We start from the raw sequence: 26,139 nt of genomic DNA, 5'->3' as shown, positions 1-26,139 counted from the left end.
TCCCCCTCCAAGCCACTCACCATCCTGACTTGGAAATATATTGCCATTCCTTCGCAGTAGCTGGAATTCCCTCCCTAACAGCGTTGTAGGTCAACCCACAGCACATGGACTGCAGTGATTCAAGAAGGCAGCTCACCACCACCTTCTCAAGGGCAACTAGGGATGGGCAATAAATACTAGTAAAAAGATACTAGCCAGCCAGTGACATCGATGTCCTGTGAATGAAAAAAGAAAATTGCAGAGTGCAGTCTCATATCCATTAAATAGGTTGACTTATTCTGCCATGCATCTCCCAGCTACTCAAAGCAGCTGGAAGGAGTTACTGAACTCCATTAAAGGAATTGAAATGATCGGTGTAGATCCATATCTGATCCAGCTCAGAATGAGCCAAGTAGAATAAACAAGTTTGACAGCTTCAATTATAATCAGGAGCCACAATTCTGTCAGACTTCAAGAAGTGGGACTCTGGTTATTGAGAAACAGCCGTCACGTTGCACAGCACAGGATCCAACACAGACATTATTTCTCCATACTGAAAGCTGAAACTTCAGACATCATTTAAGCAAAACAAAAAAGGGCGTTATTTTCCCCAAACTGTGAGTGGTTTTTCAATGATCTTACAGAAGCATCATAGTTTTCAGTTGCTTACTGTAGAGATTAATGATCAAAATATTAATAAAGTGCAGAAACTTCAAACGTATTGCAGTCTTTACACTGAAACAGATTAACATTCTGACTTTTCAACAATGACAGGACACTTACAGGGCTCTTTACTGCCATCCTGTGACAACAATTGAGTACTGCAAGTACTCAGCTCTGCCTTCCAGGATATAACGACGTGGAAATGTGGAGATAGGGGAGGGCACAGCAAGAAGTCTCACGATGCCAGGTTAAAGTCCAACAGGTTTATTTGGCAGCACAAGCTTTTGGAGTCTCGAGACAGGATATATCCAGCTGAAGAGGTAATTTTCTGACTTTGAGCAGTGAGAATGTATATCGAACATTATGAGCTTTGAGTAATCTTCTATTTGAAATAATGGATATAAATTGTGTGAAAGTTGCACTTGAAATTGCACCGTCACTCCGAAGTGATAAGGATCTTTGCTGGGAGCATTAAATTGATGCTTACACATGTAGCTTCCAGTGAGTAGATATGTGAAATATTTAACCTAGTGGTTTCAAGTACAGTAAGTGTTTAAAGTGGAAATTTGACCTTGTTTCACAATAACAGTATAAATATTTAATCAATATTTTTGAGGTTTATGTTATTCATTAATTTGATCATTCAATCATCAGGTCCATTATCTGGAACAGTTCCTACAGGTTGGAAGGTAGTGAACGTAAGCCTGCTATTCAAAAAGGGAGGTAGAGAGAAAACAGGGAACTATAGACCAATGAGCCTGATGTCAGTACTGGGGAAGTTCTTGGAGTCTGTTACCAAGGATTTTAATAACTCGACATTTGGAAGGCAGTGGTATAATCAGACAAAGTCAGTATGGATTTACAAAGGGGAAATCATGCTTGATGAATCTATTGGAATTTTTTGAGGCTGTAATTAATAGAGTTGACCGAGGAGAACCAATGGATGTGGTTTAGAACATATAGAACATAGAACACTACAGCACAAACAGGCCCTTCGGCCCACAAGTTGCGCCGATCACATCATCACCTACCAACCTACAGACCTATCTATAACCCTCAATCTCATTAAACCCCATATACTCATCCAGGAGTCTTTTAAAAGACCCCAGCGAGTTCGCCTCCACCACCACTGACGGCAGCCGATTCCATTCACTCACCACCCTCTGAGTGAAAAACTTACCCCTAACATCACTTCTGAACCTCCCTCCCCGCACCTTAAATCTGTGTCCTCTCGTAGCGACCATTTCAACCCGGGGAAATAGCCTCTGAGAGTCCACCCTATCTATTCCTCTCAACATTTTGTAAACTTCTATCAGGTCGCCTCTCAACCTTCGTCTCTCCAGGGAAAAGAGTCCCAGCTCCCTCAACCTAACTTCATAAGGCATGCCTCCCAGTCCAGGCAACATCCTTGTAAATCTCCTCTGTACCCTTTCAATAGCTTCTACATCTTTCCTATAGTGAGGCGACCAGAACTGCGCACAATACTCTAAATGAGGCCTGACAAGGGTCTTATAAAGTTCCAGCATTACCTCCTGACTCCTAAACTCAATCCCTCGATTAATGAAGGCCAGTACACCATACGCCTTCTTGACCACCTCCTCCACCTGCGAGGCCGATTTAAGAGTCCTGTGGACCCGGACCCCAAGATCCTTCTGCTCCTCAACACTACTCAGACTTCTGCCCTTGATAGTGTACTCGTTCATCCCGTTGGTTCTGCCAAAATGGACGACTACACATTTATCCGCGTTGAAGTCCATCTGCCACTTCTCCGCCCAGTCCTGCATCCTATCTATGTCCTGCTGCAACTTTTGCCATCCTTCCAGATCATCCACAACACCACCGACCTTCGTGTCATCAGCGAACTTACTTACCCATCCCTCCACTTCCTCATCCAGGTCATTTATGAAAATGACAAACAACAAGGGTCCCAGAACAGATCCTTGAGGCACTCCGCTGGTGACTGACCTCCATTCAGAAAAAGCCCCATCCACAACCACTCTCTGCCTTCTGCAGGCAAGCCAGTTCTGGATCCACAAGGCCAAAGGCCCTTGGATCCCATGCCCTCTCACCTTCTCAAGAAGTCTTGCATGGGGGACCTTATCAAACACCTTGCTGAAGTCCATGTACACTACGTCCACGGCACTTCCTTCGTCAATGTGTTCAGTCACATTATCGAAGAACTCAACTAGGCTTGTAAGGCACGACCTGCCCTTGACAAATCCATGCTGACTATTTAGACTTTATTTAGACTTTCAGAAGGCTTTTGACAAGATGTCACATAACAGACTATCATACAAAGTTAAAGCACATGGGATTGCAGGTAATGTCTTGAGATGGATAGAAAGCTGGTTAACAGATAGGAAGCAAAGAGTTTGCATAAATGGGTCTTTTCCTGATTGGCAGTCAGTGACTAGTAGAGTTTTGCAGAGATCTGTGCTAGGATCCCAATATAATAATGATTTGGAAGAGGGAACTGAATGTATTATCTCCAAATTTGCAGATGATATAAAGTTAGGTGAGAGGGTGAGATGTGAGGAGGATGCAGATTTGCTTCAGTGTGATTTGGACAGGCTGAGGGTGGGCATCTGCATGGCAAATGCAGTATAATGTGGATAAATGTGAGGTCAGCCACTTTGATAGCAACAACAGGAAGACAGATTATTACTTGAATGGGTGTATATTGAGAAAGGGGTTAGTCAATGAGACCTTGGAGCTCTTGTGCATCCATCGCTGAAAATAAGCATGCAGGTACAGCATGCAGTAAAGAAGGCAAATAGTTCCTTGGCCTTCATAGTGAGAGGATTTGAGTATAGGAATAGGGATGTTTTGCTGCAATTATATAGGGCGTTGGTGAGGTCATACCTGGAGTACTGTGCAGTTTTGGTATCTTTATCTGAGGAAGAATGTCCTTGCTATAGAGGAAGTGCAGCAAAGGTTTACCAGGCTGACTCCTGGGATGGCAGGTCTGTCACAGGAGGAGAGAGTGTATCAGTTTGAATTATATTCACTGGAGTTCAGAAGAGTGAGAGGGGATCTCATAAAATTCTAAAAGGGTTAGACAGAGTAGATTCAGGAAGGATATTCCCAATGGCAGGAGAGTCAAGAACTAGGGTCACAGTTTGGGGATAAGGGGTAAGCCTTTTAGAACTGAGGTGAGGAGACATTTTTTTCAGCCAGAGGGTGGTGAATGTGTGGAATTCACTATCACAGAATGTATTTGAGAACAAAATGTTGTGTGATTTCAAGAAGAAATTAGATATAACTCCAGGGGCCAAACGGATCAAGGGATCTGGGAGAAAAGGGGATCAGGATATTGAATTCAATGATTAGCCATGATCAAGATGAATGACGGAGCAGGCTCAAAGGGCTAAAGGGCTTACTCCTGCTTCTAGTTTCTATGTTTCTATGAGTTTGGTAGGATTCTGGTGGGTATATAGATGGCTGATAAGGCTGAACTGGGACCAGAAGATTCTGCTGCAAATCAGACAGGATACTGCAATGACTGAGTTTTGGACACGTTGCTGACTCAGTTTTTTCTCTGCTTGCATTTTGTCTCTGCTTCTGATGTGTATTTGCTTTCAAAGGAGGTGGCACTATTTATTTATTTGGTTGGAACTTGTGCCAGACACAATGATCCTGGGTGAGCTTTTCCCAGGGCTTGAAGTCACTAACAAAACTCTAAGTGATGCCTTCAGAATGTCCTTGTAAGCACTTTGGCAGGCATGAGAATGAATCCCAGATTCAATCTCTCCTTAGAAGATTTGCTTTGGTGAGTGAGTGTCAGGTGTTCTGACGACAGGATCAGCCCAATTCTATTTTTGAATGTTTTCTTTCATAGGGTGTGGATGTCACTGGCAAAGACAGAATTTATTGCCCTAGAGAACAGTTAAGAGTCAACCACATTGCCATGGGATTGGAGTCACATGTAGGTCAGGCCAGCTAAGGATGGCAGATTTCCTTCCCTAAAGGACATTAATGAAACAGATCAATTGTGATTGTCTCACTATGTGGATGTTTGGCATGCCAGCTCAGGACAGCACTACCGCTGTGCCTGGTATTTCGTCCTGCCAGTTGATCTTTAGGAGGCATCTCACGTCAAAGTGGTTGAGCTTCTTGGTCTGATACTGGTGGACAGTCCAAGTCCCACATGTGGAGAGGAGAGTGGGCAGACGTATTACTCTATGGACTTTCACAGATATCATTCCAGACTCCAATCAAGTGTTTCAAAATTGGCTTGGTCCATCTTTAGACATGTTTTGTCCACCTTGATCACAGAATCCTTACAACACAGGAGGAGGCCATTCAGTACATCAAGCCTGCACTGACAACAATCCCACCCAGGCTCTATTTCCATAACCGCACTTATTTACCCTCCTAATGCCCCTGGCACTAAAGGGGCAATTTAGCATGGTCAATCAATGTAACCCACACCCCTTAAAAAGTGTGGGAGGAAACTGGAGCACCTGGAGGAAACCCATGCAGACATAGGGAGAATGTGCAAACTCCACACATATATTTAATGAGAACCTGAACAAGAAAACCAATTGAGTTAAAAGACGTTAACTGTTACTATTAAATTGGAAGATTGTATTTTAAATTTGCGGCAAGTTTAGTGCTTCTGGTTATCATGTCCATGTAATAGATTAACATTCAGGTACAAGGCAAGGTTCTCTTTCAGAACATTCTCTAATTGTGCCCATTTTTCCTGATGATTGCCCAATTCTGGAGTAATTAGAGGGTTTTGTCATATTAAGAGAAAAATATATGTAGTCCAACTGGATGTAGTGCTGTATGAATATCATGCAGTAAGTGCACTCAAACCTATAGTCCTTCAATTTGAAGTTGTGGTGTTGGTTATTGCACTAGGGGGACACCAGATGTGGGGATGTCAGTGATTTGGTCAGGATGAGGGCACTGATGGAGGACAGGTTTATGGAGGGAGTGGATGAAGGGCTATAGGATATAAGCATATAAGTTAAGATGTGTGTGGATGCTGTGGTAGATTTATCAGGAGCAGAGGGGATGGATAGAAGAGCTAGAGGTTGCCAGGGAGACTAAGAGTGATCACAGTCAACTCTATGATTGAAAATTTGGAAATGGCAAGACTTCAAATGATGGGGAGTTCAAGGCATAAACTACTCTGAGGTTGCAATGACAAAGATGCATCATCTAGGTTTGATTTTAATTCACACTGGATCACACTGTTATCAGCTTGTGTTGGTGAACTGTACACACCTAGCATCATTTTCTATTAATCAAACAGCACCTTCATTAGTTACCCAGGGGATCTTTGGTCATTCATTTTTACAGATTACACAATCATTTGATCAATCCATTGCTGCATATTTATTATTGGCTTTATGCATTTAATCATTCTGGAGATTTTTTTCTTAGTTTTTTCACTTCCCTGAAGACTCAAACTCCTGACTGCTCCACTCATCCTTGCAAGTTTCTTTTCTGTCATTGAAATGCCATTTTATTTCTGTAAGTCTTGACGGTGACCACTGCAGCCTGTCTCACTGTTGGAGGCTTAAAAAGGAAATCTAACTGACAATTTCTTTAATTGAAAGCTCAATATACAATTTTGAGTCAGGATCAACATACAGAACTCAGGAACCATGCCCTCACTAACATTCTGAACCAGAAACCAATATATTACTGCACTGCTGCCCAGACCAACTCAGAGCTGGAAAGAGATTGATCCTGAGATTTCCTTGTTTATAAGGTTTAATGCAAAGCTTTGTGATGCACTAATTCAATGAGACGTTAGAGGAGACCCTCACTTCCTCTGGAGAATGTTCTTAATTCTTTATTATTGGTAAAAATGTGAAACCATAAAGAGCTCTATTTCATGCATATGATTTAGCATTACCTTACCTGACTCTCTTGTGCGACCTCTGACCTCTTGGCTCCATGGTCCAGACCCGATAGCATTGAATGCTTGAACTTGCACTCTGTATTCAGTCCACTCCTCCAGATCCTCGATGGTGAACTCCCGTTCAATTCGATCATTGATAATATGTGCCAGAGTGGATCCATTTCCATCTGATTTTCCATATTTTATTTTGTATCCAACAGATTCCTGATTCCCATTATATTCTGACTCGGGCAAAGGCTGGAAAAATAATAAAATATCTGATTGTATCATGTTACAAGTATGAGGTTTATATGATTATGCTTTTGGGGTATATCTTTTGGTTTATAAGACTATCACGGTTTGGAACTGTATCTGTAGGTTAAATGGAAGAAGTCATGTGACCTATGCCAGACTCTGTCTGATAGTAAACCTGGGTAGTTTAATTGTTAGATCAAAAGGAGAGTCATATTGTGTTCATGAAAAAGAGTTGCCAGATGTTAACACCCAGGGCAATGACAACTGTTTCTAAGTCCATAATGAGAAGACTCTAAGGATGGGATTTTACGACCTCGCTCGGGCAAGATTGTAAAATCCCGCCCAATGGAGATTTCCATTCTGCGAGCCTCACCTGCCCCGATTCTGGGACGGGGAGGTGGTAAAGTTCCAGTTTAAATCCTCAAAAATCCAGAGAAGTGTTATTGGTATCAAGTTGTAAATAGTTGTGCCAGAACATCTCTCTTTGTTTCTAAGATGGAAAAACGGCAGTAATTAAAGGATGCTGATTGCTATTTCTATTCAGATAAAGGGCTATTGTATGTCCCATTACAATGGAGAGTAGGGTCATTTTGAGATCTGTTTACAGGTTTCCCTGTAAATCCAGAAATACCAGACAGAAGGAAGTTACAGGTTTTGCTCTTGGGTGATCTGCAGCCAACTGATAGAGGGAGACTGAGATAATAGATGTTGACTAGGCCTGCACCAGAGAAAATGCTATCATTTGGGAGCCCAGCTTGAAAGCCTAGGTTGTGATGAATTAAAACACAGCTGGCGTGATCATCTAGAGGAAGCTAAAGGAAGAATGCCCAAGGAAAACCCACACAGTGGAAGATAGATTGGGAAAGCAAAAAAACAGAAGTAAACACAGGTTCTAGGGGATTGGGTGCCCACTAAGGATAGAAGGTAATGTAGCAAAATTGGTGCTTTTGCTTGTCATTGAAAGTAAAAGATGGTAGATTCTGATAGTTCAGTTTTTTTTTAAGAGTTTTTATTTATTAGTGTCATGGATGGCTTTCTTTAACACTGCCACAAAGCCACCGTGAAAATCCCCTAGTCATCTCACTCCGGCGCCTGTTCAGATACACTAAGGAAGAATTTAGCATGGCCAATGCATTAATCAGCATGCCTTTTAGACTGTGGGAGGAAGTTGGAGCACCTGGAGGAAACCCCATGCAGACACAAGAAGAACGTGCAGACTCCGCACAGACAGCAAGATGGGAATTGAACCTGGATCCCTGGTGCTGTGAGGCAGCAGTGTGCCACTGTGCTGTATCAAGTTTCCAATAAAAAGTTAACAATGTCTAATGAAAAGTGTTTTGTCTAGTGCATCAAGATATTTTAAAGTATGAAATCTTGTATCATCATTTCGGCTAATAACTGGAAGGTTGAATTTCTCTTTAAATGATTGTCACGATCTCCAAAGAGATGAATAATCTTCTTCATCCTGTCATTTTTGGCAGTTTTAATGAGTTATTTTATAAATGCCTAAATAAACAAGCTTAAGCTAGCATTTTCCAGAGCCATGAACTGAACTGATAATGGTGACCTCTGTCCCAATGCACTTAGTACTAATTTGAGTTCATATCCGCTCTCATTCTTTTCCCACCAAAAAAAAACAAATCTGCGAACTTTTCTACAATGTAGGTCAAATATTTTGCACTCTTCATGGCATTCAGTGTAATTTATCACATTAGTTCAATGGTCACTGTAGGGGGTTTGCTTTCAAATTCTATATACCTGGGTTTGAGCACAATCACATTCAGCAATTAATAAATACTACGATCTCATGACATCTTCTAGCACATTGTTACACATCTTTTCATTCATTTGTCTTATTTTTGTTGAGTAACACATTGTGGACAGTTCAAAACATTGATATGAGATGCTACAATATTCTCATCAAAAACGTTCTAATAAATTCAATCTCTGAGAAAAGCTTCAACATGACAACTTAAGAATTCTCCCAAACCAACACTGAAAGGAATGGTCTGACAGTTTCCATTCCTCTGCCATAAAAGTGACTTTGATTGTGCGTGAAGGATGGGTGGGTTGTTGGTGGTTATGTTAAACCTGAATGTCACAGTGTCCCTTTTTTCTCTTTTGTGTGGTGTTTCACAAACAGGAAAAAGCACCTCTCAATATTCAGAGCCACTTTTTGCATATAGTTCTCTATTGTTGCATTATCAGTCTGCACAGTCCTGACTCTGGAAATGGGTATTAACAGTGCGTTAAGAAGATATGCATCTCGAACTGGAGAATGACTTACAGAGATATCTTTTCTCTCTCTGGGATGAATACAATGACAAAGGGATCAAAACATGCAAACCATTGCCTTCTGCAACATTAGGATTCACAAATATTATAACCACAGAAATAAAGATGCAAGGTAAAGAAAAACTTATGTCAGTGCTTAATCCTGAAATGATAGCCCACATCTGTTACATACCACCCAACGGAGCCAGAGGCTTGTCTCACTTGCTGTACGCAGGGTCACATTGGCAGGAGCCACATCAGGTGGGGCCTGGAGGGTTTGGATTTTGCGTGATAACTGACTTGGCAGACTTGTTCCAACAATGTTGACTTGTCTCATGCGGAATCTGTGAAAACACAGTGTGGAATGAAAGGCCCCCCTGAATGTTGAGGAAGTTTAACAGTAAACTGGTTGTGAAATAAACTCACTGTGAAAATAAATGGATGTCAAAAAGGGATTGCTAATTCCCCAAGCCAGTTCTGTGCCTGGATAGCAAGTTGATCATTTACCTCAGCATGTTTGCTTTCGCCTGGGCACTCTGTAACCCTCTGTGATTGTGCAATGTCTAACTTCAGTTATCTTTTGCAATTTCTTGCTCCTCTCTGCAATCCTCCCTCCATTCCCTTTAATGCTTGACGTTTCTTAAAGTTTCACTTTTCAGTTTCTTCTTATTGCTCTGTTTTAATACCTTTTATTCTCAGGTTATCTTTCATTATCTGACTCAGACTTCTGAGTGCCATCCAACATTTTTTCAACTTCTTTCTAACTTTTAGGAGAAGTTTAAAGTGGATATTTGGAGCACAGTAGACCCAGTAATACCTGGGAGAGTCAACACTCCAGGCATCTCGCACTCTACCTGTGATTCATTCTCCCCATCACTTTAATTTTACTCATTCTAATAATGGAAAGTGCTTAACTTTCAGTTTCCATGGCTTACAAATCACCTACGCCCAAAATGTTCATCTGCTCTTTTGACGAGATGCTATTGAACCTGTTGAATATTTCCAGCTTTTACCTCAGTTTTGTAGTTTGTTCTTCTAGATGGTGCACAATTATAACAATAAACAGCGGAGAAATGTGTGGGTATCCAAAAGCTGAACATATTGAGGTGTTTTCTGAAGAGTTTAAAATCTACTAAAAAAACAAAAGTTGAGTATTGGAAAATATATCTACAGAGGCATTTCAAATATATTGGGTGGAATTTTGTCATGCTTTTGGCAAAGGGTCATCTCAGGCAGCAGAAATAGAGTGTGGCCCACCAGCTGCACAGCCAGCTTTTACCACCATACCTTTAGAACTCAGCCAAACAGGGAGGCGACTCCCACAACATTACCTAGTGATGCAATGGGGAAGGGAGGTGAGCAATGTCAGGGGATAGTTCCTTGGGGCTAAGCCAGGATACTGCCCAGGCATGACACTCTCCCCCCATGGGGGCTATAACTCACCTGTGGGCCGCCGGTGGGTTTTGATCACCAGGTGCATATCGTGGGGGACCTGTTGTGTTTCAAGTAGGTGTCATCCTAGTTATGTCACTGGCAATGGTGGGAATAATCGAGTGGGGAAATCCTGCTTGTGTAAAAGCTGTTTTGGGTCTCCCGTTCAAATCTCTACCCCTCTGCCATCCTGCCCGCATCCCCCCTAATGAAGCGTAACCTTGGGCAGATTGGCTGTCGAGTCTGATTGGTCATGCTGTGGAAGTAGTTGTTGGCACGCTCACAGTACTCTAAATAAAGGGTGAAAAAGGCCTAAACTACCTGAACGGTCATTAAGAACAATCGCACAATTTTTCTTCAATTAAATTACTGTATCCAAACAGATAAACCATACAATCACTTTCTCTCAGTCATTCTGTGCTGAAAGAAATCTTGATCTGGATATGGAGAAAAGGTCTGAAAATGAGAATCACTCTGTTACAGATTAGCTTTTGTTACTTGTTCTGAGGATTTTGACAAAATTGCATCTACTGTGCATCTCTGATCGCTCGAGAAGGTCAAAAAGCCTTCTTTGTGAAGTATTGTATCTCTTGTGGTGAAGGTGTTAGGTAGGGAACTCCAGAGTTTTATCTACAGTGAACAATGCCCAAGTTAGGATGTGCATGAATCAGCAGGAAGTGATGGCATTGCCACAAACAGTTGCAGTGACGAGTTCAACAATTGAGAGGTTCTTGCAGCACCCAAATGAAGTATTAAAGACCAGTTGCTGCTTGTTGTCAAGTGCTATTATTTTCCCTCATCATTTTACTGGTGATTCCAAGAAGGCTGGTAGGTAATTGGCCAGGGTTCTGACTCATCTTGCTTTTTAGGTATAGAGTATACCTGGGCAATTTCCCACTTTATTGTATAGATTCCAATGTTTATGTAATGGAAAGCTTGGCTAGGGGCCCAGGTAAGCAGGTGTCCACCTGGGATGTTATATAATCGAGGCCCTTAGACTTTGCTGTGCCTTATGTATTCAGTTGCTTCTGGTGAATGAATTGAATTGGATACTGGCATCTATGATGGAGATCTCAGAAGGAGAAAGAATATGACTATTCTTTTGATTCTTTTGTACAGGACTCAGAAAAGGAGGTAATTAGACAGCATCTTTAAAAAAAATTCATATTTTCCTTGGTCCATCAGTTATGATTTTGGGCCAACTTGGATTTTCAGGGCAGTACAAATGGGTTAATGCTGATCTCTACTCAATAATTCATGTTTGTCACATGGAGACTAAAGGTACTGTAATAAAGGCAGTAAACTGTACCTGTAATGTGTGAATGGATTGAGGTTGGGAACCTCTAGTGAGCGAGCATCAGGCTCATTAGACAGCTGATGAACAAGAAGCCACTCCTCATGATCACCAATTACACCAACCTGAGGGAGGAGAATAATAATTGTTATATAAGTAGCCAGACTTAAACCTTTAATATTTTTCGTACACTTACATTCATGATGAAATATCAATGCCATAAGAAGCAACAGGTCTCAACAGCAACCATGATAAAAAAGCGATCAGCGAGGCCCATCCTTCACCTGAGGTGTGGTCATCCTCAGGCTAACTGACTACCTGTCAGCTTTCCCCCTCAAAGGGGAGAGCAGCCTATGGTCATCTGGGACTATGCTGATTTTACCTTTACATTTTATTGTTGTTAATGCCATTGCTTGACTGATTAATCAATTACACCATAATTTTTAATCCCATTATTTTAATGGAAGGATTATATTTGAAAGCTAGGCTAACATCTGGATTCAAATAGCAGATAAATTTGGTGTTGTCATGTCAAAGGTTTGCATAATAACTTGAGCAATTCTTTTCAATGTTTTTAACACATTGAAGTTAAAAGTTCAATCATGTATCAACATATTCCCTCATTTTCCAAGAATGTCAAATAAAATGGTTTTAGAAGTGTTGACTAAAATCTTGATCAATGAGACGAGTTATTAATATGGTTTTCATTAAGAGGGAGCTGGAGAGGCAGGCAGCTTGAAGGACCAAATTCGACAGCCTGCAGCTTAGAGAGTTGAAGGCATGGTCATCAATGCTGGGCTGATAGTAAGTGGAGGAAACACATAAAAGGCCAGAATCAGAGAAACAGAGAGTTCGGGGGAGAAGGGAACAATCAGAAGCAAGGATATGAAAATATTTCAACTTTGGCATCCAGAAACTAATGTAGTCAGCAAGAAAAGGGATGTTGACAAGTGTGAGAAAGCACATGGGCAGCAGAGGGGGTGACGTTTATGAAGGGTGGAAAGGTTGCCAGTCAGGAGACCAATGGAATTGTCATGTGTACAGGTGCCAAAAGCATGGCTGAGGATGTCAGCAACAGATGGCCTGAGGGAGAGGTGGATGTAAGCAATGTTACAGAGATAAAAGTAGCCAGTCTTGGAGATCGTGAAGATATGGGGTCGGTGGGAGGGGTCACTTAGGATTTGTTCAAACTGAGCCAGTGGAATTACTGGCAAGGGTTTGAGTTTGTCACAATGCTCAAAAATGATTGCTTTGGTCTTGGGTTATGATTATGGATCCAAGCAAACACTTATCCAAGCCCACTGCTTTTTCTACAGGCAACTTAAAATGAACATGTGAAATTCAATGTGTTCATATGTTAACATGCATCTTCAATCAGGAAATCACTAGAAACAGTGACTTAATTGATGTATTGCAGTGTGACACATCTGAAATTCATAGGGATAAAGGAAATACAATTACCTACTGGAACTAAGTTCCAGGAGATGTTCAAGTTGAATTATGAACTAGATTTTCACAACACTAGCGAATTATTAACATTTCACAAGTTCATCATTGGGAAGTGTAAATGCTTGTGTCCACCCTACCTGAGCTTCCACCAACCATTGAGAAATGGAGGTTTTGCCATCATAGCCAGGTTTAAACTGAAGGGTTACTGTGCGAGGGCCAATGTTCGAAATGGCTATATTTGTGGGGGAACCAGGCAATTCTGTTGAAAGGAGCACAGATGATACAAAAACACAGCATTATGGAAAATATACACAGCAACAACACCACACTTAAGAATGTCTTTATTTTACAAGAAAAGACTGAATAACCTTAGTAGCAATTGTATATTCCTCCCACTCTCCTGAGGCATACCAAGCTAGCAGCATTTTCCCTGAGGGGAAAATGCTCAGTTTATTAGACAATGACTCTCAAAGTTGCTTACTGATTTGGAGGTAATCAATAAAGGGATGCTAAATTTCTGGTTGCTTAACATTTCCTGGTAGAAGTTCAAATATATAGGCTGAGTTGAGGGAGCTTCTATTCACATCTGATCATATGATAGCTAATACAAATATGCTGCTGGTGAGAGAAGGGCAGTAGTATTCCACATATCTGCAGGACATGCTCTATTCTGATAACCACATGAAAATAGCCAAGTAACATTTTTTTAAAAATAGCATGAGTAATAGAATGATTAAATTGAAAACATCTACAAAATTGAATTTGAATTGAGTTTCCTTTTCATGAGCTGATCAACCTCATTGTCATATACACTAGTTTTCATTTTTATGAACCCTTTGATGGTATCACATGGAGAAAGGGCACTACGGTTGAGGAAAATGCAATATAGTACTGTAGAAGGAGTGCTTTTACTCGTATAAAGGGTACTTTGGGCTAATAATGTACATTCTGAAGTCAAATGACAATTTTAGTAACTAAAACTTATTGGTTTGTGCAGTTTCAAGTTAATTAATCTGCATCTTAGAATAACGGAGATGCTGATCAGTATTATTATCTAATCATGCAATTATACTGAGATAACCATGTAGATATTTTTCATACCTGGGGGAACCCCTGAGGAGATGGTAGATGATGAGGTCTGTCCCTGCCCCTTAGATGTCATGGCTGCTACTTCAATGGTGTATGTGGTGAGAGCAGTCAATCCAGTAACACGGTAGTCTAATGTCACATTAGGCAAGTAGTGCGTCACACGTGTGTTTGTGCGATTGTATTCTTCCCAAGAGATGCGGTAACCTAGATAGAAACAACAGTGCAGACATTTGAGTTATTTGCAAATCATCCTTTGTGCCTGATTGTAAAAGAAAGGGATTCATTCAATTGTTTTGAGGATAAGAATTTTAAGATTGTAAACCAGAACACTGCTGTATTGAAAACATGTATGTTTTTCTGAACACAGTGGGATCATTGACTAGGGCTCTGTGGCGGATACAAGTCACCCAAAAGTCCATCGACTTCAATGGCACTGATAAATCCTACTGGCGAGCAGGATTGAAGATCTGCTATTTAAGTCTGGGGAATTATTACACTATCTTACCATGTTTTGCTTAGTGTTGGAAGCTTACTGATAAGAAAAGACAAGTTTTTGTGATTATAAAATATATTTGAAAAAGTTATACAATAGCAAATTGTACATAATCAGAAAACTGTGGTGAGTGAATTGCCTATCCCATTGTAAGAACTGCAATAAATTCATTGGCCTGATTTGTATCTAAACAAACGCATCAATTGACCTCCTCTAAAATCAATAAATATTACACAGGCATTTTATTCTCTTTTTCTCATTCTGTATTATTTAAACCGCCTTTTCTTCCAATTATCAAAGAAACACTTCAATAGCCCTGCTTTTCTCTCTTCTGTGATATGCCCATGAGGTAGAAAAATGTCCATTTAAATTGGAGAAATTAGTTCTTGAATAAAAAGCACAATATTACTAATCTTCAAAAGATCTTACCTGTGAGAATGCCATTTTTTTCATGTGGCTCTCTCCAACTGACTTTCAGAGAGGTATCCAGGATTTCTGTGAAACTGAGATGGCCAATTGGACCAGGATCTGAAGAAAGCATAACGTGACAATATTAGGAGTTGCCACACCATGGGCAGGATTTATGGCCTTGCTCATCCAGAAACTGTAAAATCCCACCCAAGGTCAACGTACACTTCCATTGTCTGTCTTTTGCCTGCTCAGATTCTTATGGCTGGCAGGGCAGTAAAGTTCCATCCACAGTATCTGTTTCTTTCTGTTTGGACCCTCAAATGTGGACATCGCATTGGGCAGGGGGAGCACAGTAAAAGCAAAGGCGCAGTGACACAGTGCTTAGCACTGCTGCCTCACAGTGCCAGGGACCTAGGTTTGATTCCCGGCTTGAGTCAGTGGGTGGAGTTTGCATGGGATTCTTCTGGGTGCTCTTGTTTCCTCCCACAGCCCAAAGATGTGCAGGTTAGGCAGATTGGCCATGCTAACTTGGCCCTTGGTGTCAGCAGGTCTAGCAAGGGTAAGTGTCTGGGGTTATGGGAATAGGGCCTGGGTGGGATTGTGGTCGGTGCAGACTCAATGGGCTGAATGACCCCCTTCTGCACTGTAGGATTCTATGGTTCTAATGACAGTAGAGCACTGTACAGTTTGATAGCTGTTTTGGCTATGCGTTCAACATTCTATCGCTTTGTTCTGTTGAATCTTTACTTTTCTTGATGTTTATTGATTGCTGCTTCTTATTAGCTGGAGATGTTGATTCTGCAAAGGCTTTTGAACCTCCATCAACCTCATACTTAGCTATTTCAACAACACTCGTGAAGAATGGATGTGGTCCATTTCTGCTTTCTTTATGCAATATTTTACCCCTTCCTGTATTTAGGGCTGCCGACCTGCCAGGATCAGCCTGGAGTCTCCAGGAATTGAAGATCAATCTCCAGGAATTCTGGAGAAAAATCACTGGAACATTAAAAAAGTATTGATTTTGTCATTTTCATTGAGCTTTTCTTTTTACCAGATATAAAAATGTTGAAAATGGGGGAAAAGGAGCTGACAGTCAAGCATCATCCAGTTGGGACCAGTAAGATTTTTTGTTTTCCTATTTGGTGTAAGAAGACAGTGCATCACAAGATGGATGTGTTCGCTGACTAATGGCTGGAATGTGGGACTAAGTCATACGATGAAACTTCCAGGAATGCATCCAATCTTAGTTGGCAACCCTACACATATTAAATTACATTCATTATTGTTTAGCCATTCAGGTATTTATTAAACTCAATCTGTAGTTTCTGGGTGGCTTCTTTAAATTCCACTGTCCCTTCAAGTTAGCTTTATTAATTTGCATTGAATTTTAGAATCAAAATCATTGCCACAAATTAGAAAATATAATGGTCCATGCTCTGAGCTGTGGTGCACTCCCTTCAGTACTTAACCCTAATTCTCATTCTGATATTAACTCTCCAATCTTTGTCTTAAAGGATACAAAATTGGCTGAATAATAGGATGCTGAGAGTAATGGTCAATGGATATTTTTCATGCTGGATGAAGATTATTAGCGGTGTTCCCCAGGGATTAATATTGGGATCCTTGTTTTTCTTGATGTTTATTGATGATCTAGATCTTGGTGTGCAGAGGACACAGTGTGATCAGGAACAGGAAAGCTGTCAGATTTATATGGCTGAAACATTACAATTAAGGCAGTTTAAGCAAAAAATATGGTACTTTATGTTGCAGCAACAGTGTGCAAGACCACAGAACTGTGTTGGTTCAGATTCACTAATTCATTAAACTCCCAATCTCACCTGGATAATGTTAAAAAGCAAAGGGCCGAAGTCAAGAATGTTGCAAGAAAGTGTGATCAGAGCTATGTTAAATCAGACAGGAAGTTTTGACTGGTCTACTCTTGTGATCCTTGCTGCTGATCAGAGTGTTAAAAACCTCATCCCAATTTCCAGTACATAATAACTGCGTGACTTGTTTGGGAGAGGAACTTGCTAACATGGCTCAAATGTAATTTCAAATCACATTACAGCCTTTAGTGCTGGAAATATTGGAACAAATAGTAATTATGACAATGAGTTGACCCAAGAGAAAAGAGTCTATCTATGGAATGAAATTTTATCTATGTAGGCAAACATATCTCTGGAGCATAAAGGTCTAAATATAAAAGTAAATGAATATATTTAACACATTTTACAAATCAAGAGAGTCCTCATAACAACTAATTACATTTTTGTTTGAATATCAGAATGTAGAAACTTCAATTCCTGAATTATAACTCCATTCATTTGGTTCATAAGGGATATTTTATTATAGGCATTTGGAAGGGCTCAGGGTATTGAGAGAATACTTACAATCTTCGTGCGTGCGCAGAAGATGAGCAGGACTCTTGGGACCATCACCTGGCGTAGTAAAACATAGCACCGACGTGTAATACTCTGTAAACTTCTTCAAGCCTCGGATGTAACCGACATGCATCATATCCTGGAAGTTTGGCCGGACTGTCACCATAGTAAAGTCTTCAATTTGACCAGGTTCCCAAGCCAACAGCTGAAATGGTAATCACATTATTAAGGGTTGGGGAAGGGGAAAATTGAATAAAACACAGCCAACTAACATATTTTCAGTTGCCACAAACTAATTTTCCTGCTATTCTCTGTTCTCATACGTCAGATTAACTTCAAGAAAATTCCAATTAATTTTACCTCTTTACCAGTCAGACCAGAAATTACTTCTTTGTAAAGCTTACTATTATCTCTTAAGTTATGATAATAATGACCGTTTTAATGGAAATGTTATTTTTTAATCTATTTATGGGATAATACAGCACCTTTTCTTCATTGTCAAATTCTCAGAAAAGGAATTAACATTCATCCATTTGAAATTACTGTATACTTTGATTGAATAGTGGGAAGAAGACCAAAGCCACATTTAGGACTCTTGGCATAATGATTTGACCTGAGAAAATTGTTGGTCAAGGAATTGAGGAAATCCATTTGTACTTAGATTCTAGGGATGAGTTAGGGCTGGAAAGCCTTTTATAAACTGTGGTTGCCGTGATCTGGTAACATTGCTCTTTGGTTTAATTTTCCATAACTATAACGATTTTCTTGTCTGACCAGGGTGAAGAGATTATAGTACTGCAAGCTTCTACTCTTTGCACAAACTGTTCAATAACTCTAGATTAACACTAAATGTGAAGAAGGTGGTGTATCCATAGTGAAATCAAACTATTGGGCTGGATGCCCTTCATAGAAATCATAAAATCCCTATAGTTCAGAAGGAGGCCATTTGGCCCATCAAGTCTGTACTGACCACAATCCCACCCAGGTCCTATTCCTATAACCCCATGCATTTACCCGCTAATTCCCCTGACACTAGGATCAACTTATCAAGGCCAATCAACCCAACCCACACATCTTTGGACTGTAAGAGGAAACAGGAGCACCTGGAGGAAACCCACACAGATACGGAGAGAATGTGCAAACGCCACCAGATAGTGACCTGAAAAATTGAACCTGGGACCCTGGTGCTGTGAAGCAGCAGTGCTAACCACTAGGCCACTGTGCCACCCTTATGCTTCAGTCAAGAAATTTGGTACCCAATATATTTCTGTACAACCTGTATAAGTCATATGGTTTTGACGTTAATTGTTTCGCCAAGGCAACGGGACACTTGGGGTTGTTGAATTGCCATCATTGCAGGCAGTGCAGGATGTTTTCACTGGGCTGTTCCTCAGCATAGCTGTGTTGCTGTGGGATGGCGTTTGTGGGAAAATGGCTAATTTATCTATCTCCCTCTCATCAGTGATGGAGTGTCTCATTACCTGTAGCCTTCTGACTGGTAGAGAGTCCAAAATCTCAGTCTCAAGAATCCGCTAATCAAAGCCAATTTTTGAACAATAGGAAAAATGGAAAAGATAAAACTCTCATACAAACAGACAATGCAGTCGCTTCCATACATTAGTAATTTTGTTGTTACTCGAATATGCCAGAATGCCTCATTTTTTGCAGCAGCAGTTAGTCGTGATGGAAAATAATTAATTTACAGGAGTCAAAGGCAACACGCAGTCAAAATGCTAATGCTCTTGGAAGTTCTCTGGTCGAAATACTTGTCGACTGTGGGGAAAAAACTGATGAGATTTCTCACCATCTGCATCAAAATTGCATCAGACAGGATGAATGGGCAGAGTGTAGATTAGTCTTGGATTATTTCATTGTACAAGGGACTAATTGAGTTCTCAGCTTTGCAATTAGTGTGACTTATCCAGTCTACCATATGTCCCAATTTGCCGAGATTCACTGGGAATACATTTTACACAGATTGCCGAGATATTCCAAGTGTATTTTACAGTTTTACCTCATTACTTCGAAAACATGACATTAGGAAATACTTGCTGTGGTTGCCCACAATCCAAATCTCAACGTGATCCTGATCTTCAGAGAAGCATGCAGCACAGAAGGAGGTTTTCTGGGTCATTGTGTCTGTACGGCTCTCTACTAAAGCAATCTAAAACTACCCCCTCTCTCCTGCTCTTTTCCTCTATTCTTTACTTCAAATACTTATCTAATCTTTTTCTTAAAAGAGGCAATTATTTCTACCTTTGCTACTTCCTGTGGCAAAACATTCTATAATGGCATTTCTCCTGAATACTTTCTTTCCTATATATTTAACCAAAATTCAAATAGAGAATATCTATGAAATCATATTTTCTCATTGATTACTATGAAGAAAAGTACATGATAACTTTACTCAGCTGAATCTGATGTTGAATCTTTAAGATTAAACCAAGACAAGCTGAACAAAAGACAGCACATGTTGATGAATTTTATATAGTGACTCACCAGATCTGCACTATGTCTTGGCTGAAGAACATCTGCAGCCACTTGCTGTATTGCAAGATTTCATGTGGCTACCAAGAAAGTGAAATTTTTCTATAGAACTGGTACTTGGCAGGTTTTTATGATACTGTGGTTGCTTTGTTCATTCAGTTTAATGACTTTGTGAGTTGATTTCAGGTTTTAATGCATTTTGACTTTTCAGAATGATTTTAGAAAGGATAGTTGTTCTGCTTATTCCAGAATTAATATTAATTTATGGGATCCAATTGAAAGTTTACAGCACAGGTCAATCCCAGGATTAAAAAACAGAAATTGTAGGATCGCCACTCAAACTTTGTACTTAATTTGATGTAGATAAGATCCAAAGGTGCAGACAACTTTGTTGGGAAACTTGTGAATAGCTGGGAATAGTTTGGGGGAGCATTGCATTGTGGATTGTCATGCAGTTATGCAGCACCCATGCAGAACATGCACCATGTGTTAATCCCAGATGGAGGAAAAGCTACTTCCAATGAGGGCAAATATTCAATGATTTCCTTATGCTCCTTGTTTAGCTTATCAAGGAATGGAACTCTGTTGGGGATCCGCTATCAGATCAGAATCATGTACTTATAGGTTAGATGGAACAGAGCTTGAATAACGTGTAGGCTGGAGCTTTACCACCCACTCGCTGTGGGAATTGGAGCAGGCGAGAGGCGGACAATGGAAAGGTCCGTTGACCTCGGGTGGGATTTTATGATTTTGGGATGAGCGAGGTCATAAAATCCTGCTCTTCGATTTATATTTCTCCCACCAACCATCCTGAGACCTGTCTGAGTAACATTCTTTAATAGTGGCACTGGGCTGAGATAGTTTTATGCTGTAGATGTACACAGTAGGAACTGGATTGAGAATGATTCAGAAATGACAGAATAGGAAATGGATTACAAATGATTTTAAAGAATAATTAAAAAGGAGAGTCTTAGTTGATTTCAGACCTTGGGGTCCAAGGGAACGGAAATCCTTTATTGTGCAAATTTGAGATGGGCTGGACTGCCAGATTCAATAACACTAAATGAGATGCACCCACCCACTGAAACAATGGGCATTGACTTCCTTGGAGTGGCAATCAGCAGCAGATTTACCTGTGCCCGTCTTGCCTGACTTCCCGACTCAGGCTGGGTGAGATTCAGGCAGCACAACATGTCTGGAGCTGGAGCGTCGAAGTGCTGAAGAATTGCAGTGAAGGAGGAAACACCCCTTTTTACAGCACTTGCTGTTGTAAAGTGAGTGAGTTTAAGGACGGAATTTTCTTTTCTTCTAAATGCTGGCAAGAAAAGAGGCATGCAGCTCGTCGGTTGCACTGCCAGATTTTCTTGCCATATTATTCAGCATTTAAGAAGAAAAAAATCTTGGAGGGATGTCTCACACTGTCACGCTGGTGGGATATGTCTGAAAAGACCAGCAACATTGGCTTTCCAGAGATTAGTGTGCACTTTTTAAAGGGTGCCTTGATGTCTGATTAAAAAAACGAATCCCCCAATACATGGAAAGCCCGCACTTGGACCAGCACCCTCCCCACCCTCCACCACATGGATACAGGGAAATCCCCTCTATGGAGCTCCCCTGAGAGGCCCCTCCTCACATTGCCAGGCGGTGCCAGGAGGCAGTGCCAGGTTACTGTTCAGGCATGCTTCTTTCTCCTCTGGGGTGCTGTACTTGGGGGTGTGTCCTGGCGGATTTGCTTTGCCTGGTTTCCATTTTTTAAAAAGCCTGTTGTAAGCCTTGCTGATGTGGGGGGAGATTGTAATGTGGGGGAAACAATACAGCAGGGGAAACCCGCTAATGAGACTGAAATGTATTTATATGAGTTTCCTGATCTTCCAGGGTGGGAACCTCATTTTGTCAATGATGGGAGGAGAGGACAATTGCATCCCAAGAGCTTGCTGGTGAGATTTTTGGTTTTTGGCCTCTCGTGGGATTTTGCACACGCGTCGCCATTTGCGTGTACAGAAAAATCCTGTCCTTATGTCCCATTGAAAATAACTGGCCTGGGCGAAAGTAAGTATCTAAGGTAGGTGGATGGGACTTGGGGTGGAAGTCAGGCATTGTAGAGTCAGACATATTGGGGTGGGGTCGGGGTGTTGGGGGATCAGGTGATGTGGTTTGGATGGGTGCAGGCTGAGTGAGGTCAGGGTAGGAGTCCAGCCAGAATGCGTCGGGGTCAGGTTGTAACTGGTGCTGGGAAAGGGGGACAGGTCACGTCCTGTGCGCAGTGGTGGATTAACTACCACCTGGACCCCTAGGCTGAGCTTTAGTAAGGCCCCCTGACCTCGCCCCTCTGCCCTGCCTCATCATTTGTTGAATAGAATAAAGTGACGTTAAGTGACGTTAAATAATTTATATTTCAGTGTGTTTTTTAAGCTCTGTCGATAACTTGTCTAAGATCAGTAAGTACACATTCATCTTGAAACTCTGGCTCTCAGGCCCTCCTCCCTTCCGGGTCCCTAGGCTTAAGCCTACTCAGCCTAATGGTTAATCTGCCATTGCCTGTGCGAGTGGGAGATTTAGGCTAGGGAATATCGTGGAGGAAGAGGAGTTCAGTGGGCATTGAGTCCCCTAGGGGTTGAGATTTTGGGGAGTGTCCCATGCAGTGGTCGGTCTCAGTGTTTAAAGTAACTACACTGAAGTTAACAGTGATTTTTTTTCTTCTATCTCTGAAAAGTAACTGTTAGTGTATCACTGGTAGAACCATCCAGAATTAGCGATTTCAATTGCTTCATTGGATGGTTCCCAGCGCAGTGCAGTTGTCCATGTGAACTTACGCCTTTGGACAATCGCAGAGCAAACCCTTACCTGAGATCTTCAGAGAGGGTTTCCCAGCGCATCTTTGGGATATCTACCAAATCTGACACTGAGGAGCCATGAACTTACAATTGAAGATTGTAATGTATCAATGTATCTTCAAGTTCTTTAGAAGTGTAAATTTTGAGGAAATGTTTTGTGCTTAAAAATAGTAATGTTGTTCACACAATGCTGATTGCTGAAAAACATATTTTAGATGCTGAAATATTCAAACTTTCCTCAGATTAGAAGCTAAGAATTTAGTTCGGTTGTTGCAAAATTATGATCTACTTTATTGATCCATATGATGGAATATTAATAACGTGTGTTAATATGGGGCTGACAAGGCCGGCATTTATTATCTTTGAGAAGGTGGTGGTAAACTTGAAATGCTGCAGTCTATGTCATGTAAGGTGATCGTAGGGAGGAAATTCTAGCATTTTGACCTAGCAAAATGAAGCAATGGCAATATATTTCCAAGTTAGGATGGTGCGTGACTTGAAGGAGAACCTGCACCTAGCAATGTTTCCGTGCATCTACTCTGCTTGTTCTTTGAGTGATAAAGGGATTTATAAAGGGATTTGTAACGATTAAGGGATTTATAATTGAAAGTAAGCAGGAATTGCATTAAAATATAATTTTAAATCACGTACATATCTGAAGAGTTGGAGCAAAGGGCTTTTGAGTTGGCAACACTTGGAATAAACAAAATAACTTTAAAATGTGATTATTTTAATTTTAGTGCAGGATTGCTACAACATCCTAAAGGACATTGACTCCTAATTAATTGTTGTTTAGATTTATGTCAATGTTTTGCTCAGAATAAAATTATTAAAAGGGCTGCATTGCGTCACAAAGAAATTTTGAAATGTTACAAACTGGTTCATTTGTGTCTATGAACAATAACGTTTTCTGTAAGTTTCATAGCTAGATTTCTGAGTAGTTTCAGAAATCAAGTCTTGTGACATTTTTAAGAAGGTTCAGCAAAATGTGTGTGGATTCATATTCTTAACCAGACCATGCAGACCGATGTTGTAGCCGGATTGATAACTGAGCAAATGAAAAACATGCTGAAACTTTCACACAAGTAGGTTTTCCTCCAATATTATATGTTTGCCCACAGGGGCAAAAAAACTACCATCTGTATAGCAGGACAGCAAGACCACTTCACAAGAGGGGTTAAGTGAATTCAAACAAAAGTCAGGAGAGCAGTAGAATATTACAAAATAATGACAAAAACCATTGGCTCAGCAGTCACTGTCACAGCAGCGAGTGTTTCTGCCTCATTACGTTCCCAGGCAAGGAGCTAGAGTAGAGATAGCATAGGTCAACAACCGAACTCAGTAGAAACATTTGGTAAAGTGAAGATAACTTGGTTCATTACAATTCTCACAAAACAAATGAACATTTGTTTAGAACTATTGGCTGATAATATTGTAAAATGGATGAGAAAACACTGCTAGTGTTTGACTTGCCCCTTTCAGACAAGCTTTCAAATCTGGTTTTTATTCTTAAGGCTAACTTTGCTAACTAGACAGGATACTATTTTTATTCACCTAGAGGGTCCCTGTCTCTGCAAGGGGGTCCCTATCTCTGCAAAGGAAAAAGCTGATTTATTTTAAAAGTTGCTTACCGATTTAAAACTTCAGACAATAAAAAATTAACGATGCTTGAGGAGCAGGTCGATACCAAAAGTCTCGCTTTATCGTGTAATCTGAATGTGACTTTATAAAACAGATTTCATAGCAAATTAAACATTTCTACTATGTCTGCTTCCAGGTGCATATTTCCACACCTGAAAAAGGTATTAAGAATATAGATCCCTTTATCAGATTAAATGGAATAGATTAAAAGTATTGTAGATGACAGTCGGCCTCAGTTATGGATAATGCGAGTTTGCTTTTTAAGTTACTTTAGAGATAAAAATAAACAAATATCTACTCCCACGCAGTGCATCAGAACAAAACTGTTTTACTGGAATTTATTTACGTAGGGGTTAGTTCAAAGTTAGATTGCCTCATAATGGCTGCTTACATCGGAACAGCAACAGGCCGTTTGGCTATCCATTTGACTTTTCTGCCAATCCATGAGATCAGTGAATCATAGAATCCTTACAGTGCAGAAGCAGGCCATTTGGCCCATTGAGTCTGCACCGACCACAATCCTACCCAGTCCCTGTGCCCATAACTACATGTATTTACCCTGCTAGTCCCCCTGACGAGAAGTGGCAATTTAGCACAGACAATCAACCTAATCCGTACATTGTTGGGCTGTGGGAGAAAACCGGAGCACCTGGAGGCAACCCACGCATACATGAGGAGAATGTGAAAACTCCACAAAGACCCAAGCTGGGAATTGAACCCGGGTCCCTGGCACTGTGAGGCAGCAAGGCTAACCACTATGCTGCCCCTAGGATCATGGTTGATCTGTATCCTAACTCCATCGACTGGCCTTGGCTCCATGGTTATTAATACCCTTAACTGGCAAACATTTATGTACCTCAGATTTAAATTAATTGAATTTGCATCTGTTGTTTTGTTACATGGAGAGAGTTCCACACTTGAGTGACAAATATTTCCTAACTTTTCCCCTGAACTGCCGGGCTCTACTTTTAAAAATATTCCACCATGTCGGCCAACACAAGGCACACACATTTAAAATTGCCGTGACGGTGTCTTGGTTTAATGGAATTATTTCAGGAATTTCTCTCAGCTCCTGATCTGATCAGATGGATACAAGATGGGAAGTGAGATGGCCTTCCAAATTTAAAACAGAAAATGCTGGGCAAACTCAGCAGGCTTGGCAGCATCCCTGGAGTGAGAAACAGAGTTAACCTTTCGAGTCTGTAAGACTTTCTTCAGAGTTAAAGAGAGGATGTGTTTATAGTGGAACAGTTATTGAAATCAATATGTGAATTGCACTCACTGGCCAGAATTTTACTGGCATGCGTGCCCCGGAATCAGGATGGGTGAGGCTTCCAGAATGGCATTCTCCATTGGCCTCAGGTGGGATCTTTTGAGCCTCAGGCAGGTGAGGCGGTAAAATTCTGACAACTGAGTCCAGAAAGCTGTAAATTGCCTCATTGGAAGGTGCTGTACCTCCAGTTTGCATTGGGCTTTACTGGAACATTGCAGCAGGCAATGGACATGATGGACATGTGGGCATGAGAGCAAGATAGGGAGTTGAAATGGCAAGAGCAGGAAGGTTGAGGTTATGTTTGTAGAGTGAGTGAATGTGTTTCTCA

The 26,139-nt window shown here is 40.9% G+C and overlaps 1 protein-coding gene across 3 annotated transcripts in view; it reads right to left on the bottom strand.

The window, feature by feature from the left end:
• sdk2b (sidekick cell adhesion molecule 2b) overlaps nt 1-26,139 on the bottom strand; it is a 966,819-nt gene that overhangs the window by 249,860 nt on the left and 690,820 nt on the right. For all 3 annotated transcript variants that reach the window (XM_080208817.1, XM_080208815.1, XM_080208816.1), the window contains exons 19-25: nt 17,586-17,781; nt 15,214-15,312; nt 14,304-14,495; nt 13,340-13,461; nt 11,769-11,878; nt 9,222-9,372; nt 6,520-6,757 (exon numbers count right to left, since the gene is read on the bottom strand). In XM_080208817.1, the coding sequence (XP_080064943.1) occupies nt 6,520-6,757; nt 9,222-9,372; nt 11,769-11,878; nt 13,340-13,461; nt 14,304-14,495; nt 15,214-15,312; nt 17,586-17,781 (1,108 nt within the window). The remainder of the gene's footprint in view (nt 1-6,519; nt 6,758-9,221; nt 9,373-11,768; nt 11,879-13,339; nt 13,462-14,303; nt 14,496-15,213; nt 15,313-17,585; nt 17,782-26,139) is intronic.

The sequence above is a fragment of the Carcharhinus amblyrhynchos genome, chromosome 21 (assembly GCF_965287045.1).
Source record: "Carcharhinus amblyrhynchos chromosome 21, sCarAmb.v2.hapA, whole genome shotgun sequence".
In the NCBI taxonomy this organism is placed as follows: domain Eukaryota; kingdom Metazoa; phylum Chordata; class Chondrichthyes; order Carcharhiniformes; family Carcharhinidae; genus Carcharhinus; species Carcharhinus amblyrhynchos.
Note: the sequence above shows the minus strand (reverse complement) of the source record. Positions and strands in the feature narration are given on the sequence as shown.